This window comes from Rhinopithecus roxellana, chromosome 5, assembly GCF_007565055.1.
Source record: "Rhinopithecus roxellana isolate Shanxi Qingling chromosome 5, ASM756505v1, whole genome shotgun sequence".
NCBI classification, from domain to species: domain Eukaryota; kingdom Metazoa; phylum Chordata; class Mammalia; order Primates; family Cercopithecidae; genus Rhinopithecus; species Rhinopithecus roxellana.
In genome coordinates, this window is record NC_044553.1 from 105,126,850 (window position 1) to 105,141,813 (window position 14,964).

At 40.6% G+C, this 14,964-nt stretch overlaps 1 protein-coding gene across 12 annotated transcripts in view; it reads right to left on the minus strand.

The window, feature by feature from the left end:
* AKAP13 (A-kinase anchoring protein 13) overlaps window positions 1-14,964 on the minus strand; it is a 395,830-nt gene that overhangs the window by 214,316 nt on the left and 166,550 nt on the right. For all 12 annotated transcript variants that reach the window (XM_030930279.1, XM_030930278.1, XM_030930277.1 and 9 more), the window contains exon 4: window positions 3,997-4,293. In XM_030930279.1, the coding sequence (XP_030786139.1) occupies window positions 3,997-4,293 (297 nt within the window). The remainder of the gene's footprint in view (window positions 1-3,996; window positions 4,294-14,964) is intronic.

Genomic DNA, 14,964 nt, shown 5'->3' on the forward strand with positions numbered 1-14,964 from the left:
TATTTAAAAGTATTTGATGTGCAACTCATTCATGTGAACAGACTATTCCATTACATTCGTCCCTCAACAGCAGGCACGATGAACTCTTAACTGATGCTACTCTCCCCTTACTGTACCCAGTGTTCCTAGATTCTTTTTTTTTTTTTTTTTTTTGAGACGGAGTCTCGCTCTGTCGCCCAAGCTGGAGTGCAGTGGCCGGATCTCAGCTCACTGCAAGCTCCGCCTCCCGGGTTCACGCCATTCTCCTGCCTCAGCCTCCCGAGTAGCTGGGACTACAGGCGCCCGCCACCTCGCCTGGCTAGTTTTTTTTTATTTTTAGTAGAGACGGGGTCTCACCATGTTAGCCAGGATGGTCTCGATCTCCTGACCTCGTGATCCGCCCGCCTCGGCCTCCCAAAGTGCTGGGATTACAGGCTTGAGCCACCGCGCCCAGCCAAGTGTTCCTAGATTCTAATCAACAATTAATAGAACAATTTAAACTGCAGAATGTGAATTGAGCACACAAAATCAGATTCCTGATCCCAGTTGTTGACTTAAAGACAGTTCTATCAAGTCACTTGCATCCATTTCACCATGCAAAGTATACAACTAACTTACACAATTTCTTTTGTTATTATTTTAAATATATGTACAGTAAAATTCACCTTTGGGGGTGTACACTCCTATGAGTTTTAACACATGCATAGATTCTTATAGCCACCACCACGAACAAGATACAAAACAACTCCAGGCCGGGCGCGGTGGCTCAAGCCTGTAATCCCAGCACTTTGGGAGGCTGAGACGGGCGGATCACGAGGTCAGGAGATCGAGACCATCCTGGCTAATACGGTGAAACCCTGTCTCTACTTAAAAATACAAAAAACTAGCCGGGCGACTAGGCGGGCGCCTGTAGTCCCAGCTACTTGGGAGGCTGAGGCAGGAGAATGCCGTAAACCCGGGAGGCGGAGCTTGCAGTGAGCTGAGATCCGGCCACTGCACTCCAACCTGGGTGGCAGAGCAAGACTCGGTCCCAAAAAAAAAAAAAAAAAAAAAAAAAACAACTCCAACAACCCAAAGAATTCCCTCATGATACCTCTTTGCAGTCAGACTTTTCTCCCACTTCCAGCCCCTAGCAACTACTGATCTGTTCTTTTTTTCTATAATTTTGCATTTTCCAGAATATCATATAAATAGAATCATACAGTATGGAACCTTTGGAAACTGACTTCATTTTCCTAGCATAATGCATTTAAAATGCATCAAAGTTGTTGTACATGTCAACAGTTTGCTTCTTTTTATTGCTGAGTAGTATTCCATTGTATGGATATATGACAGTTTGCTTCTATATTCACTCAGTGAGGGAAATGTGGGTTATTTTCAGTTTTTTATGATTATGAATAATGCTACTATGAGCACATCTGTGCACAGACTTTTTGGTGACTATAGATTTTCATTTCTCTAGGATAAACACCCAAAAGTGGGATTACTGGGTCATATGCTAAGTGTATGCTTAACTTTAAAAGAAACTGCCACATTTTTCTAGAGTGGTTATACATTTTGCATTCCTACAAGCAACATAAGAGATGTTCTTCATTTTTGCCAGCACTTGGTATTCTTCATCTTAGCTGTTATGATAAATGTGTAATGATATCTCATTGTGGTTTTAATATGTATTTCCTTCCTTAAGTGTTCAAATTTGGTTTGGCCTTTGTTAGCACTGCTTGAGCAATTTTGTGCAACAGAAAATTTACCAGTACACTGACAGTACAAAAAATATTAAAGCTGGCCAATTCTCTCCTATTAAAGACAAGGAAGTTAAGGCCCAAAGAGAGGAAGTGGCCAGGCGCAGTGGCTCACACCTGTAATCCTAGCACTTTGGGAGGCTGAGGCGGGTGGACTGCTGAGATCAGGAGTTCAAGACCAGCCTGGGCAACATGGTGAAACCCCGTCTCTACTAAAATACAAAAAAAAGTAGCAGGGCATGGCGGCATGTGCCTGTATTCCTAGCTACTTGGGAGGCTAAGTCAGGAGAATCACTTGAACCCAAGAGGTGGAGGTTGCAGTGAGCCAAGATTGCACCATTGCACTCCAGCCTGGGTGACAGAGCAAGGCTCCATTCCAAAAAAAAAAAAAAAAATAGAGGGAGAGAGGAAGTGATATGTCCAAAGTTTCAGATGTTTGCTTTTTCTAATAGTTGTTTTTAATCATGGTAACATAAACAAAACTATCCAACTCCTGGATCCCTCTTTAAACAAGACAAAATAAAACCATAAAACACCATAAGCCCCACAAATAACTAATGCAGTACTATCCTGACACTGATTTGTGAAAGGCAGTCAGAATACACACTCCCGTATCAACACAGAAATGGAAGGAGCTAGAGGTATTAAGGCCATCACCAGGTTTCTGAAGCTGCACTCACACCTTATATAACGTCAAATATTCTGATCTCTAAATATTAGCAAGACAGAAGTTTCTTGGACACTATACTTAAAAAAAGAAGAAGAAAAGGACCAATCCTTTCTTCCTTGATTTGATACTTCCTTTCAAGTTTTACCTGGGCAGTACTATCCAGGTAGTATCTGACAGTATGCACCTGACAGTATGGGACACCATTCAGACGGTTGATCACAGTCTTAACTGTTACATTTAGTAGATTTAAGAGAATCAAAGCTGGCAAAGACCTCTTTACCATTCTTCCATGGAAGAAGACAAAACTCGTCTGAGTGTAGACACTATGCCATGGCTCAGGCCCCTCTAGGGTATTTCTCCTCAGGACTGTTCACCTATGGAGAGGCTGACTTGTGGTCTGCTCACCCAACATAATTCAGTACTTAAGGCTGGGTGGACTCTACCCAGTCCTAGCCGTGGAGTGACTGACCAGCTCTTTCATTGAAGACATAGAAAGTACAAGCAGACCCTTCTGGCAGGAGCTCTAACATCAGGCTTCCAACCTAGATTTCATCAGTAATAAAGCAAACACTTTGATTTCTATCTCAGGACTCCTAAATTGTTCGATTGAACTCAGAAGGGAAACCAGATGTTACTTATTGAACTCCAGGTACACATTATGTTTCACTTTAAAATATCTATACAATTATGACATCAAGTAGATGTCATCTGCTACTAGAATTATGTGGGAAAACCCTTGTTTGAGTAAGAGGACTTACTATGTAAATGTTTTTGAAAAAGTGGACTTCTGGCCGGGTGCAGTGGCTCACGCTTATAATCCCAGCACTTTGGGAGGCTGAGGCAGGTAGATTACCTGAGGTCAGGAGTTCAAGGCCAGCCTGACTAACATGGTGCAACTCTGTCTCTACTAAAAAAAACAAACAAACAAAAAAATTAGCCGGGTATGGTGGCACATGCCTGTAATCCCAGCTACTTGGGAGGCTGAGGCAGGAGAATCACCTGAATCCAGGAGTGGAGGTGGCAGTGAGCTGAGATCATGCCACTGCACTCCAGCCTGGCCAACAACAGCGAAAGCCCATCTCAAAAAAAAAAAAAAAAAAGTCCTTTCTTCAGTGAATTCTCATAGAGAGGGCCAACAGATAAGTCAGTAAGAGTGACACTAACCTGGTTAAGGAAGTGTGTGGTTTCTCAGAGCACACCCTGTTCTCATGCTCCTCCCACTCACTGCCCAATCTTTCTTCTCCTTCACTTCCAGGCTATCCTCTTTGATCATTAAACACCAAAAAGTAACTCTGCTACTCTCCTCATGAAGAACGTGTCACTTTCTATACTTGAGAGATCATGTCTGAAATCCAGACCCACAGGAAGGTGATGTGCCACTCTCCTTGGGTAGTCCCTAGGGTCATTTTGCTGCAACAACATGCTTAACAGCTCAGCTGAAGAACCTAGAAAAGATGCCATGGAGGCCACTTTCCTACAGTAGTTCTAAGATTTACTCAGCCGCTGTGGAAGACCTGAATATGATGACTATAGAAAAGCAGCCCCATTACAAAAACAGAAATATCACAAACTTAAAGTTTGTTTGTAGATCATATAAATTCTCACCATGCAAACTCTGATCTGTCCCCAACACATTCCACTCCGCGGGCAGCTTCAGGTGCCTGAATGCCAGCACTACCTTCTTATCGAGGGAATTCACATCCCCAGATGGGGGTCCTGACTGGTCAAGAAAACGGGTAAAGTTCAGAGCCTGCTGATTTCCAGCACTGGCTGCTAGGAATTGAGCTGCATCATACGCTTCATCCTGGATGAAATGAAAGTCTTCTTCAGCCACCACAAACACGGGAAGGCCCTCTTTGGAAGCACAGAGCTGCACCTTCACTGTCTCACAGCAATCATGACCTAAAGAAAACACAGGCAGCAAAGAAAACAGTATTAGAGCCTCACTGCTGAAGGGACACTGGTGGATCCTCTTAGCTCTTATTTCATGACATACAAATTTCTCCTAAAAAACACCCCTCCTTCCTCTTAAGCTCTGACAGCATTTTGCCAAACTTCTTAAAACTCCATTTTCAGCTTTTAACATTATTTGCAAATATGAGTTCCCTTAACAAAGAACAAAAAACTCTGTATCCCAGCTTTCACCATGCCTATAACATGGTATCTGGAACTGAACAGGCTCTGACTATCAACAAGGGCTATTCAGTTTGAACAGATTTAAGAATGAAAGCTGAAGGACCTGCAAGGCCTAGCATACGATGGAAAGTCCAATAGCTACTGAACTAAATTAGATCTGAAAACATAACAGGAAAAAATATCACTCATACAAGTTATATAGGAAGAATTTTACAGATTCACTAGCACTTGCTTTATTATCACAATACAAAGGCTCACATGATGAAGCACTTGGAAAAGTACACAATTACTTGATTTTATTTTACTACTAAGAGCAATACAAGGCCTAAAAAATAAATATTGATTTTTATTCTCAGATACACATTCTTTCCCATCTCAGCCACTAATGTAATGAGGACTTCAATGAAATTACCTGGTTTGCATGAGGATAATGCAATGCTGTGGCTGGGAGCCCAGCTCAGGAAACGCAAACATGCCAAGGACTCCATGGTGCCCAGTGTACAGACTGGCAGGCACCTCAGGAGTGGTGATTGGAGGCAGAAAACTGCATGCCACTCCAAAGAGCTCGGCTGGAGCCAGGTCAGCAAGATTTAACACCACATATCTACGGGTAAGGCCTTCTTGGATGATCGGGCTTTCTTTTGAATTTTTAGCCTCACAGAATTAAATATTTCCAATATTCAGAATATACTCATCAAAACACATATTGTATTTCCCCTGTTTTCACACACTGATCTCAAATAGCCAGAACTATGCTCCTATCATCATCCTTCTTCCATTATCTTTCTGATGACAAAGAAGGAAAGAAAGTAGAGTTCATGTTTTTGTTTGGGTGATGCCACTTCGTGCTCTGCCTGATTAATCATGGGCACCCATGCACATGCCACTTCCCTGAATCTCTAACATTCAGGCTGCTCTTCTACAGCTAAGGGCATGTAGAGAAACCCTCTACATGGTCCCTGAGACTGAATTTCCATACCACGGGCACAGGCCAACAGAGGTTTCAGACTTGGAACAAACTAAGCTTTCTGCTGTCTTTGAAAGAGACAATGTTTTTTCCATGTTATCAGAATAATAAATAAGTTGATTTTCCACATGCTTTTTTCCCAAGGGCCTCCTTAAGCCCTTCATCCTGTGGCAAAAGAAATCGCTCACTGCTGTGTACTTCTAGGGTGGTAGAAGTATTTACCAAGCAAGTACCTAGTACACATCAGGCATCTGAGTCATTTCTCTCCATAACAATTTTACGAGGCATGTATTGTCCTCAATTTATAGATTAGAAACTGAGACTTAAAGAAGTAACTTGCCCCATGTTACACAGACAATAAGGTGCGGAATTCACTATTCAGAGTCAAGGCTGATGCCAAAGGATATGGTCTATTATAACAGGAGGCAAGGGTTTTGTATCACATTGCCTATCAATAGGGCAATGTGTTTGAAGAGGAAGAAGGCTAAGAGCTAAGTCCCTACCTGAGAGGAGCCTAACACTTGGAATGATGGGCTAGTATGACTTTTAAGCAAGAATAATTGGTTCATGAACCATGAAGGTAAGTCTTCACATGAACACTGAATCCACACGATACTCCCACTGCCTTCCAAGTCGAATTCCTTCTAAGAAGGCTGTAGGAAGCTGAAACATCCTCTGCTTGGTGTGTGTGTGCAAGCGCGAGCATGTGCACATGCATGCACACTTTATAATAATGTATATGTGGTATTTATACATTTAATATATGAAAGGGAATTCGGGGAAAAAAGCAATATTTTTTTGAAGGGCAGCCAGCCTAACTACACAGACATCAATGTTAGCAGAAACAAACCAAATGATTCCTTTAGTAAGATTTGTCTATTTTTCTAACAGAAAATGTTTCCTTTAAAATATTATCTAACATCTGACTCAGTTTTGTTCAAGAGCTAAAAGCTAGACATCCATCAAGTCCAGGCACTATGATCAGAAGGTGAAGATGAGTAAAGTAAGGAGTCTCAACTCCTAAGAGATTTACGGTCCATAACAGAGAATCAAACAAGATGCAGAAAACTGCAACGTGAGTCAAAATGAGAGGACTTCTACAAGAACTTTCCTATCTAAAATATCTAAATATCTAAATACAGTGCAATTTGGGGAAAGGAGTGGTGCATTCCATATGTGGGCAAAAGCAGGAAGATTTCACAAAGGAGATGGCAATTAAGGACTTAGGCCAGGTGTGATGACTCACATTGTAATCCCAGCACTTTGGGAGGCCGAGGCAGGCAGATCACTTGAGGCCAGGAGTTCAAGACCAGACTGGCCACCACAGCGAGACTCTGTCTGTACTAAAAACAAAAATTAGCCAGGCATCTGTAGTCCCAGCTACTAGGGAGGCTGAGGCAGGAGAATCGCTTAAACCTGGGAGGCGGAGGTTGCCATGAGCCAAGATCGTGCCACTGGACTCCAGCCTGGGAGACAGAGACCCTGTATCTGAATGAATGAATGAATGAATGAATGAATGAATAAATAAATAAATAAAATCTAGAAGGGGCCCCCTAAATTCTTTAATATTATCACCTGAAACATCATACATAGCCTCACTTAATTTCCAAATAAACTGATGGTGGATGGATAAACGATGGATGGATGGAGAGATATGTCTGTTAGTCAGGAGAATTGCTTTAAAGAAGAAATGCTGTGGTTCATCAACAGAATCAATATATAGCATTGTACCATTTATCCAAAATTAAGCTAATCTGTAAACTTCTGAAAGTCCTCTGCGGTAGATCTGAATAAATGTCAATAAAGACCAAAATTTCACAATTCAATGATGATGATGTAAGTAATCTGAGATCCAAATTGAATTATGCTTTCAAACCTTAAATTCACAGTGCCTTAGAAGAGAGATTACACTATGTAAAACAGAATATCCACTGCCGTACCCATTTAACCAGTCCTTTTCCTTTCTTATCACTTTCCTTCCTCAAGCCTATGCAAAGATGAGAAACCTGAACTCTTGAATCAGAAAGGGAGTCACAATACCATTAAAAGTAAACATCATTCACACAGCAAAAAGCCATGGTGAAACAATGCTACCTTACCCAAAACTGTGAAGTGCCAAAGTAAAGTATCTGCACAGAAATTTGTCTGGAATTGCTAAAATGACTGTTCACTGAGGCAGAATGGGATGAGGGCGAACTACAGGGAGAGAAACAGAACAAGGCGGGATGGGTGTGTGCATGTGGGGGTGTTGTGCTTGGCAACACCAGTATGCTTATCTCTTTCTGCTGCATTAGCAGAGTTTGTTAGCAGATGAATGGATGGATGTATGAGCTACTGTCAGCTCTGTGTACAACGAAAATCAAACTGTATAACAGAGAAGGCAGAATGTCAGAAATAGCCATGAAAGAGATATCTCAGAAACTGTCCAATTGCTAATCCAATGTTTTCCCTTCAGATATGAATTCAAAATCTGAAGGAGAAACTATGAATCATCTTAAGTAAAATATGCCATAAATCTGGAATTTGTTTGGTATGATTAGAGGCTTCTTTTTCAAAAGAAAACCTGAGGGTTAAAAGATGAGTGGGGAACTCAGAGTTTCCTGGATTAGTCTTTATTGAACTTAAGAGTACACTGGAAGCGTTACTACTGATCAAGAATAAAGTACCTCACCCCACTGTCTGGAAATCAACCATACCAGGTTGGCCTACTGTCTCACATTAATGTTTTCCATTAGGCTCAAGTGGCTCTCAGGATTATTTTTTAATTCCTATAACCTTTCCGATAAAGCACCTGGGGAGGAAATCACCATTTTTAAAAAAGTTACATAATACAGACTCAATAATAAAACAAATCACCCCATATGCCTACACCAAAACCTCTTACTATCATAAATTAGCTCTACAGACACGACTATTTGCAAGAGGCCCAATAGTCTTACGACTGCCTTTGTACATAAAGACTGCAGGGTTATTAACAATGTCTGCAATTACACTGCAAAGACATGGGGATGGGAAACTGTATCCAATTTGATATAATAACCACAATCTAACTTTCTGCATAAAAACAGAAGCTGCAGTAGGAAGAACAATAGCAGGATTTTCAATTAGTTCCATGGTGTTTTTCCTCTGATTCAATTTCCTGGTAACAAGAAAGAAAATAAAAATCCCAATCTTTTTTTAAAAAGGGAAGTTTTGAAAATTTTACTGAATTTCTGAAGGCAGTTACTCTAGAGTATTTATAGAGGGGAAGGAGAGAGAGAAACTACTAGAAGAAACATGGCCCAAACTTTAATTCCATATTTTAAATTATGAATTAATTTCTGAACTTCTCATACTATCAAGTCCACTTACAAGACAAATATAAATTATGGGGTGGGAGAAGTCTGCTCCCAGCTGAGTACATTGTAGTGATCCTCCTCAAGTATGCTGGCAATTAGCTGTCAAGTAGAAAATATTAGGTTTGAACTCCAGCTCCACTTCAACAGATTTGGTTATCCTGAGAAAGTCATTCAATCTTGAAGCCTGTTTTCCTTGTACACAAAATGAGAACACCATTAACCTTATGGATTGTTAAAACCATTAGAGCTGTGCACAAAGTACCTGGCATAAAATGGGCATCTAAAACTGGTAGTTTTTATTATTAGCATTAAAATGCTTCTGTTTAGGAAACTCAAGGAAAACAGATCCCTAACACTCTACAAAGAGCTTCTCCAGCATGGCCCAACAAAGCTTGCCATTGGCACTGCAGAAATAACAAAATAGAGGAGGGAAAGAATAAACAAAAACACAAGGCGCACCTAGGTGAGAAACAAAAACTTAACTACTGATGGTCCTCTTAAAATCATCTAATCTGCACCTTTTTTATGCTGGCAGGTCAGGAGGTGTGTGTGTGTGAGGTTGGGAGAGCTCTCCGGCAGGCTCCTTCTCACTATATGGAGCACCGCACCCATGGAAACGAAATATTGCTACTGATAAACAAAACTGCTGAAGCACAGCCCAAGAATTACTTCATTTCCTATTAAGCTAAAAGTGGAATGCATCCCATCTGGGCCCTCTCTTTTGAGGATGAAACAATAGGAACTTTGTTTCATCAGCTATCCAAAAAGAAACCCTAAAAGTGTTTGCTGGGCCAGCCAAGCCCAGTCCCACACAGACATCACCTTCTAAGAGAAAAAGTGATGGAAAATATAAAAATAATATCTTGATTACTTCAGTTTGGCATCAAAGTCTCTAAAAATTTGGTGTCTTTTTCTTCCTTCTGAAGTGTCTACGATAGGGTTAAAAGAAACAAATTTTCAGTCTTCAGATCCAGACTCTAATAAGAAATAGGATTATGTGCAGAAGTACACACCCACTGCTGGGTTTTGGTGACCTAATGGTAGTGTGCAGATTTGGTATATGTGTAAAATGTCTCTATGTGTACAGGAGTATTTAATCAGAAAAGAACAAAGAGTAGGCACAGGAATTTCACCATGTACATTTTAGAGGAGGAAGGAGAGATTTAATGCTAAAAATGTGCTCCGCTATATTCCAGCCCATACTTCTAAGGCAGTGTTTCTCAGCCTTTTCTTCCGTTATACCCCAAAGAGCCTTTTCAGACATTATTCTCTATTCACCCCTCACTTCATGAAACTTTAATACCACAGATAGACCACAAATTTGTTTAACTGTGTTTTACATACACACAGTAAGTCTTTTTTGTTCCCCAAAAGGCAACTTTCACCCCCTTGGGAGGATATCACTCCCTTAATATCGTATGCCCTAGGATTCCAGTGCTGTGTTCATGGTTCCAAAGTTATGAAATATATAATTACCTCATAACATTACAACTAAGGACAGCAGATAACAGATTTTTTTTTTTTGCTTTTCAACTAGTTCTCAGTCTGTTTTTCCAGTATAACCACTATATGTACTAACTAGCATTCGGACAGTAATTTAAGTTTTGCAGAATATAAAATCTCATCTGTCTAGAGATAGCTTTATAGTAAGATATTTCAGAATAGGGAGACTGTTATAGAAAAAGTCCAATAAAAATAACTGATTACCTTGGCAGGCATTGCCAGGGGCAGGGCCGGGCTGGGGGATGGGGGGGTGTCAGAATTCTCTAATTAAGTCCATTAAATTAAAAGTCTACAACTTCTTTTCAAATATGCTATTCAATTTGGTAATACTGGACATCTGCTGCTAGAAAGTAATTCTTGGTTCACAAGAAATGAAAGAGGCCAAGCATGGTGGCTCACGCCTATAATTCCAACACTTTGCTAGGTGGAGGCAGAAAGATCACTCAACCCAGGAGTTTGAAACCAGCCTGGGCAACACAGGGAGACACCATCTCTAAACACACACACACACACACACACACACACACACACACACACACACACACAAATTAGCCACTCATGATGGTGAGTGCTACTTGGGAGGCTGGGGTAGAAGGATAACTTGAGCCTGGGAGGTCAAGCCTGCAGTGAGCTATGATTGTGTCACTGCACTTCAGCCTGGATAAAAGACTGAGACTCTGTCTCCAAAAAAAAAAAAAAAAAAGAGAGAGAGAGGAAGAAAAAGAAAGACATAACACATTATTACTCAGACCATTTGTTGTAATCTGGGCTGTAATTTTTTTCTTTAAACCTAAAAGAACTTCTGATCAGGTAAATGTATTTTTCTTTCTTAATGACAAATCTACTTTATAAAGTACCTTCCCTTATCAGTGAAAAAGAAAAGGAAAATATAAAAGAGCCGAGTCAAATTTGGAGTCAGTAAAGGTTTGCAGTTCTTCAAACAAGAACACTTGCTGTGAATTCTAAAAATAAACAACAGACATGGCTGAAAAAAGATTTCATTTTATGAAAGATTCTGCACCAAAGTCTTTTACAAAAATAGTATACAAAACCCACTAAACATCCTGTTCCATCTTCTATTCTGAAATCACTACTTGGTCTAAATTCACAGTTTCATTAATAAAAATGAACACAATAAAACAGTACTCTATGCCCCCATCTCACCCCAACAATTATCTTCAAAGGATGTCCAGATTTCTGTACACTATTTGCCAATCCTACCTAGGTCTTAAAAAAACAAATCTCAGCTTTCTCTCTCGAGAAAAATCACTGGTTAATTAAAATGTCATTTAGGATTTTACTTGTTTTCTATGAAGGGATAATAATGGAATATCATTTTCATTTATTACTAAGGCAACACCTTTCATTATTAGAAGTATATTTCCATCTCAAGCTACATTTCAAAGCAAATTATATTCTTGAACGAGCTACTTTCATAGGTGTTTTGAATGTAATATTTTATTATAAAGCTGTGGTTGACCTCCAGTGTTAATCAACATAAAGATGGATTTATTTTCAAAAAAGAAGACATTCTTTTCAGCAATCAAAATGTTTTCATCGAAAATTACTATGTATCATACAAATAACATGCTCACTGTAAACATTTAAACAATTCAGGTCGGGTGCGGTGGCTCACGACTGTAATCCCAGCACTTTGGGAGGCCAAGGCTGGTGGATCACAAGGTCAGGAGATCGAGACCATCCTGGCTAACAGAGTGAAACCCCGTCTCTACTAAAAATACAAAAAAATTAGCTGGGCATAGTGGCAGGTGCCTTTAGTCCCAGCTATTTGGGAGGCTGAGGCAGGAGAGTGGTGTGAACTCGGGAGGTGGAGCTTGCAGTGAGCCGAGATCCAGCCACTGCACTCCAGCCTGGGTGACAGAGCGAGACTCCATCTCAAAAAAAAAAAAAATAAATAAAATAAAAAAAAATTAAAAAAAATTAAAAAAAAAATTCAAAGATAGATAAAGTAGAAAGTCAAAGTCTCCACCTACCTGCCCTCTAAGATGTTACTACTTATGCTTAAAATACTTCATTTTTAAAAAGGAGGGGAAATCACCTCATAACTACTTTAAAAGGTCTTTACAACTTCTTTGTAATTACAGACACATGCAAACACACACACACACACACACACACACGGGGGGGGGGATGGGGAAGGAGGAGGCAGGAGGGAGGGATAGACAGACACATACACTTCAATGTAGGACTTACTACAAAGCATGCAAAAAAAAAAAAAAGAGAGAGAGAAAACAGAGATGGGTGGGAAATAGGCCTGCAATTTCAATATCCGAAGTCAAAACAATTTATTAGGAGATAATTTAGAATGTCTATGAGCCAACCCTATTTAGGGAAATATTGATTTGATAAAAGGTTACAGACTAACATCGAAAAGTAGCTGCCCTTTGAGGGTTAATCAATCCTTTGGTTTTAGGAAAAACTAAAATGTTACAAAACACAGTGAAACACACAGAGAACTCAAAGAAAAATCAGAGCCAGCAATCTGGATGAAACATGAAAAATAAAAAAATAATAATAATAAAAGCAAGAAGAGGCTGGGCACAGTGGCTCATGCCTGTAATCCTAGCACTTTGGGAGGCCAAGGTGGGCAGATCACGAGGTCAGGAGTTCAAGACCAGCCTGGCCAACATGGTGAAACCCCACCTCTACTAAAAATAACGAAATTTAGCCAGGCATGGTGGCACACGCCTGTAATCCCAGCTACTCAGGAGGCTGAGGCAGGAGAATTGCTTAAACCCAGGAGATGGAGGTTATAGTGAGCCAAGATCGTGCCATTGCACTCCAGCCTGGGCAACAGAGCAAGACTCCTTCTTGGGGTGGGGGGTGGGGGGCAAGAACAAGGCACAAAGCTCTGTTTCTTCTCTTAGCCAAAATGACTAGGAATTGCAGAGCTCGTCCCAACATAAGCACAAAGAGTGCAGAGACATCCCTGTAGGCAGTAGCTGCTGCAACAAACAGACCATGCACACTTATCCAGGAACTGGGATGCACAGTGCACTGCATGGACTTTCCACGAAGATTGGACTTTCCATGAAGATTCTTGACTAATCTAACACTCCTCTCAGCAAACAGGAAGTCTGAGGCTATTAATGCAGCTAACTGATGCATAAAAATCATCGGACTCCTTCTCCAAGCTAAAAATGTAACTCAAGAAGCCAGAGACTCCTTTCGGATTTAAAAAAAAAAAAAAAAAAAACAGGGCGGGGAGGGGGGTTACATGTGAGTTTGAGTATGGGTGTATTCACATACATACACATCTTTCTAGAAGAGCAGCTTCTGGGAAGCAGGATGTGTGACACAGTAGAAATGTTGTTCTATCAAGTGACAGTTTCCTAGAACAAGACTTCTTAGCATATGAGGAAACCAAACAAAAATCCTTGTCCTCATAAAGCTGACACTTTAGTTGGGGCAGATAGAAAATAAATAAGGTGAATAAGTAAAATATATGTGAGAAGTTGAAAAGTGCAATGGAGAAAAATAAAGCAGGAAAGGGGGATAGGGAATATGGAGAGGAGGCAGCTGTGTATTTTTATAAGCTGGACCGAAAGGCTTCACTGAGGTGATAGCTAAGTAAGGGCCTGAAGGAAGGGAAGGCACAAGTCTAAGTCCACAAAGGCAGATTTAAAGACGTGTAGGTCCAGGCTAAAGAATTTATCCCATGATATAAACAAGAAATTCAAACAAGTTAACCCCCAAAATGCTTCTATCTCTACCCCTCCACAATAAATTACCAAACTAAGCCAAATGACAGTAGCTGAAAAAGACAAATAACCAGAAGAATCTCATATGCGATAAGTAGAGCAATAGGGTCTGGTCAGGAATCTCCTTTGCTTAGTTAATAGAGTTTCTACTACACCAACTAAGGATCTCATTGGTACCCTTGCACACATATCAAGGCTCATATGTTAAAAGTGTTGTCTTACTCTCCATTTGGCCTTCCAGAGGTAAAAGAAGGTCTTTCAGGGACTCTAATCCTTTTGTCACCTCTGCTGTGATGAGGTACCTCATTATCAGCTGCCTGACTAAATTCAGGTAGGAAGCAGAATGTTCAGGCCAATGGGAAGGGAGGAGTTATCTGACCTCATAAGCATGATGGAAAATACTGGAATGTGGCTAAGTGGAGAGACAATTAGTAGAAAATGAAAGAAAAGCCAGGTACTAGGTAGGATTCCAGGGCCAAAGCACAGGGGTTAGGAATGATTTCCCAGGATTTGGACCAAATTAGAGGAAAGGAGCAGAGTCTAACATACATTCTGCTTCGTTTGGGTGGGCAGGGCAAGGGTACTTATATAGACATATATAGAGAGGTACTAGAATCAAAGTCAAGGGAAGAAATGTGAACTAGAGCTCAGAAAGGTAGGCTGAGGACAATGTTCAAGGATTTGGTACAAACTTAGAGCAGGCTGTCATACAAGTTCAGCAACTCTGGGAAAGTAATTGCCTGCTGCCCATCCTGGTTTAAGGACCTTACCAGCAAAGGCATAAGGGCTTTGAGGTACATCCCTCTCCACCAAGAGAACAGACTTTGTTGGGATCTGTGACTGAGGATCACAGTTAGGACACAGGCCATGCTTGTTATATTTGCCTTTTCCCTTTTATCTGCTTGCA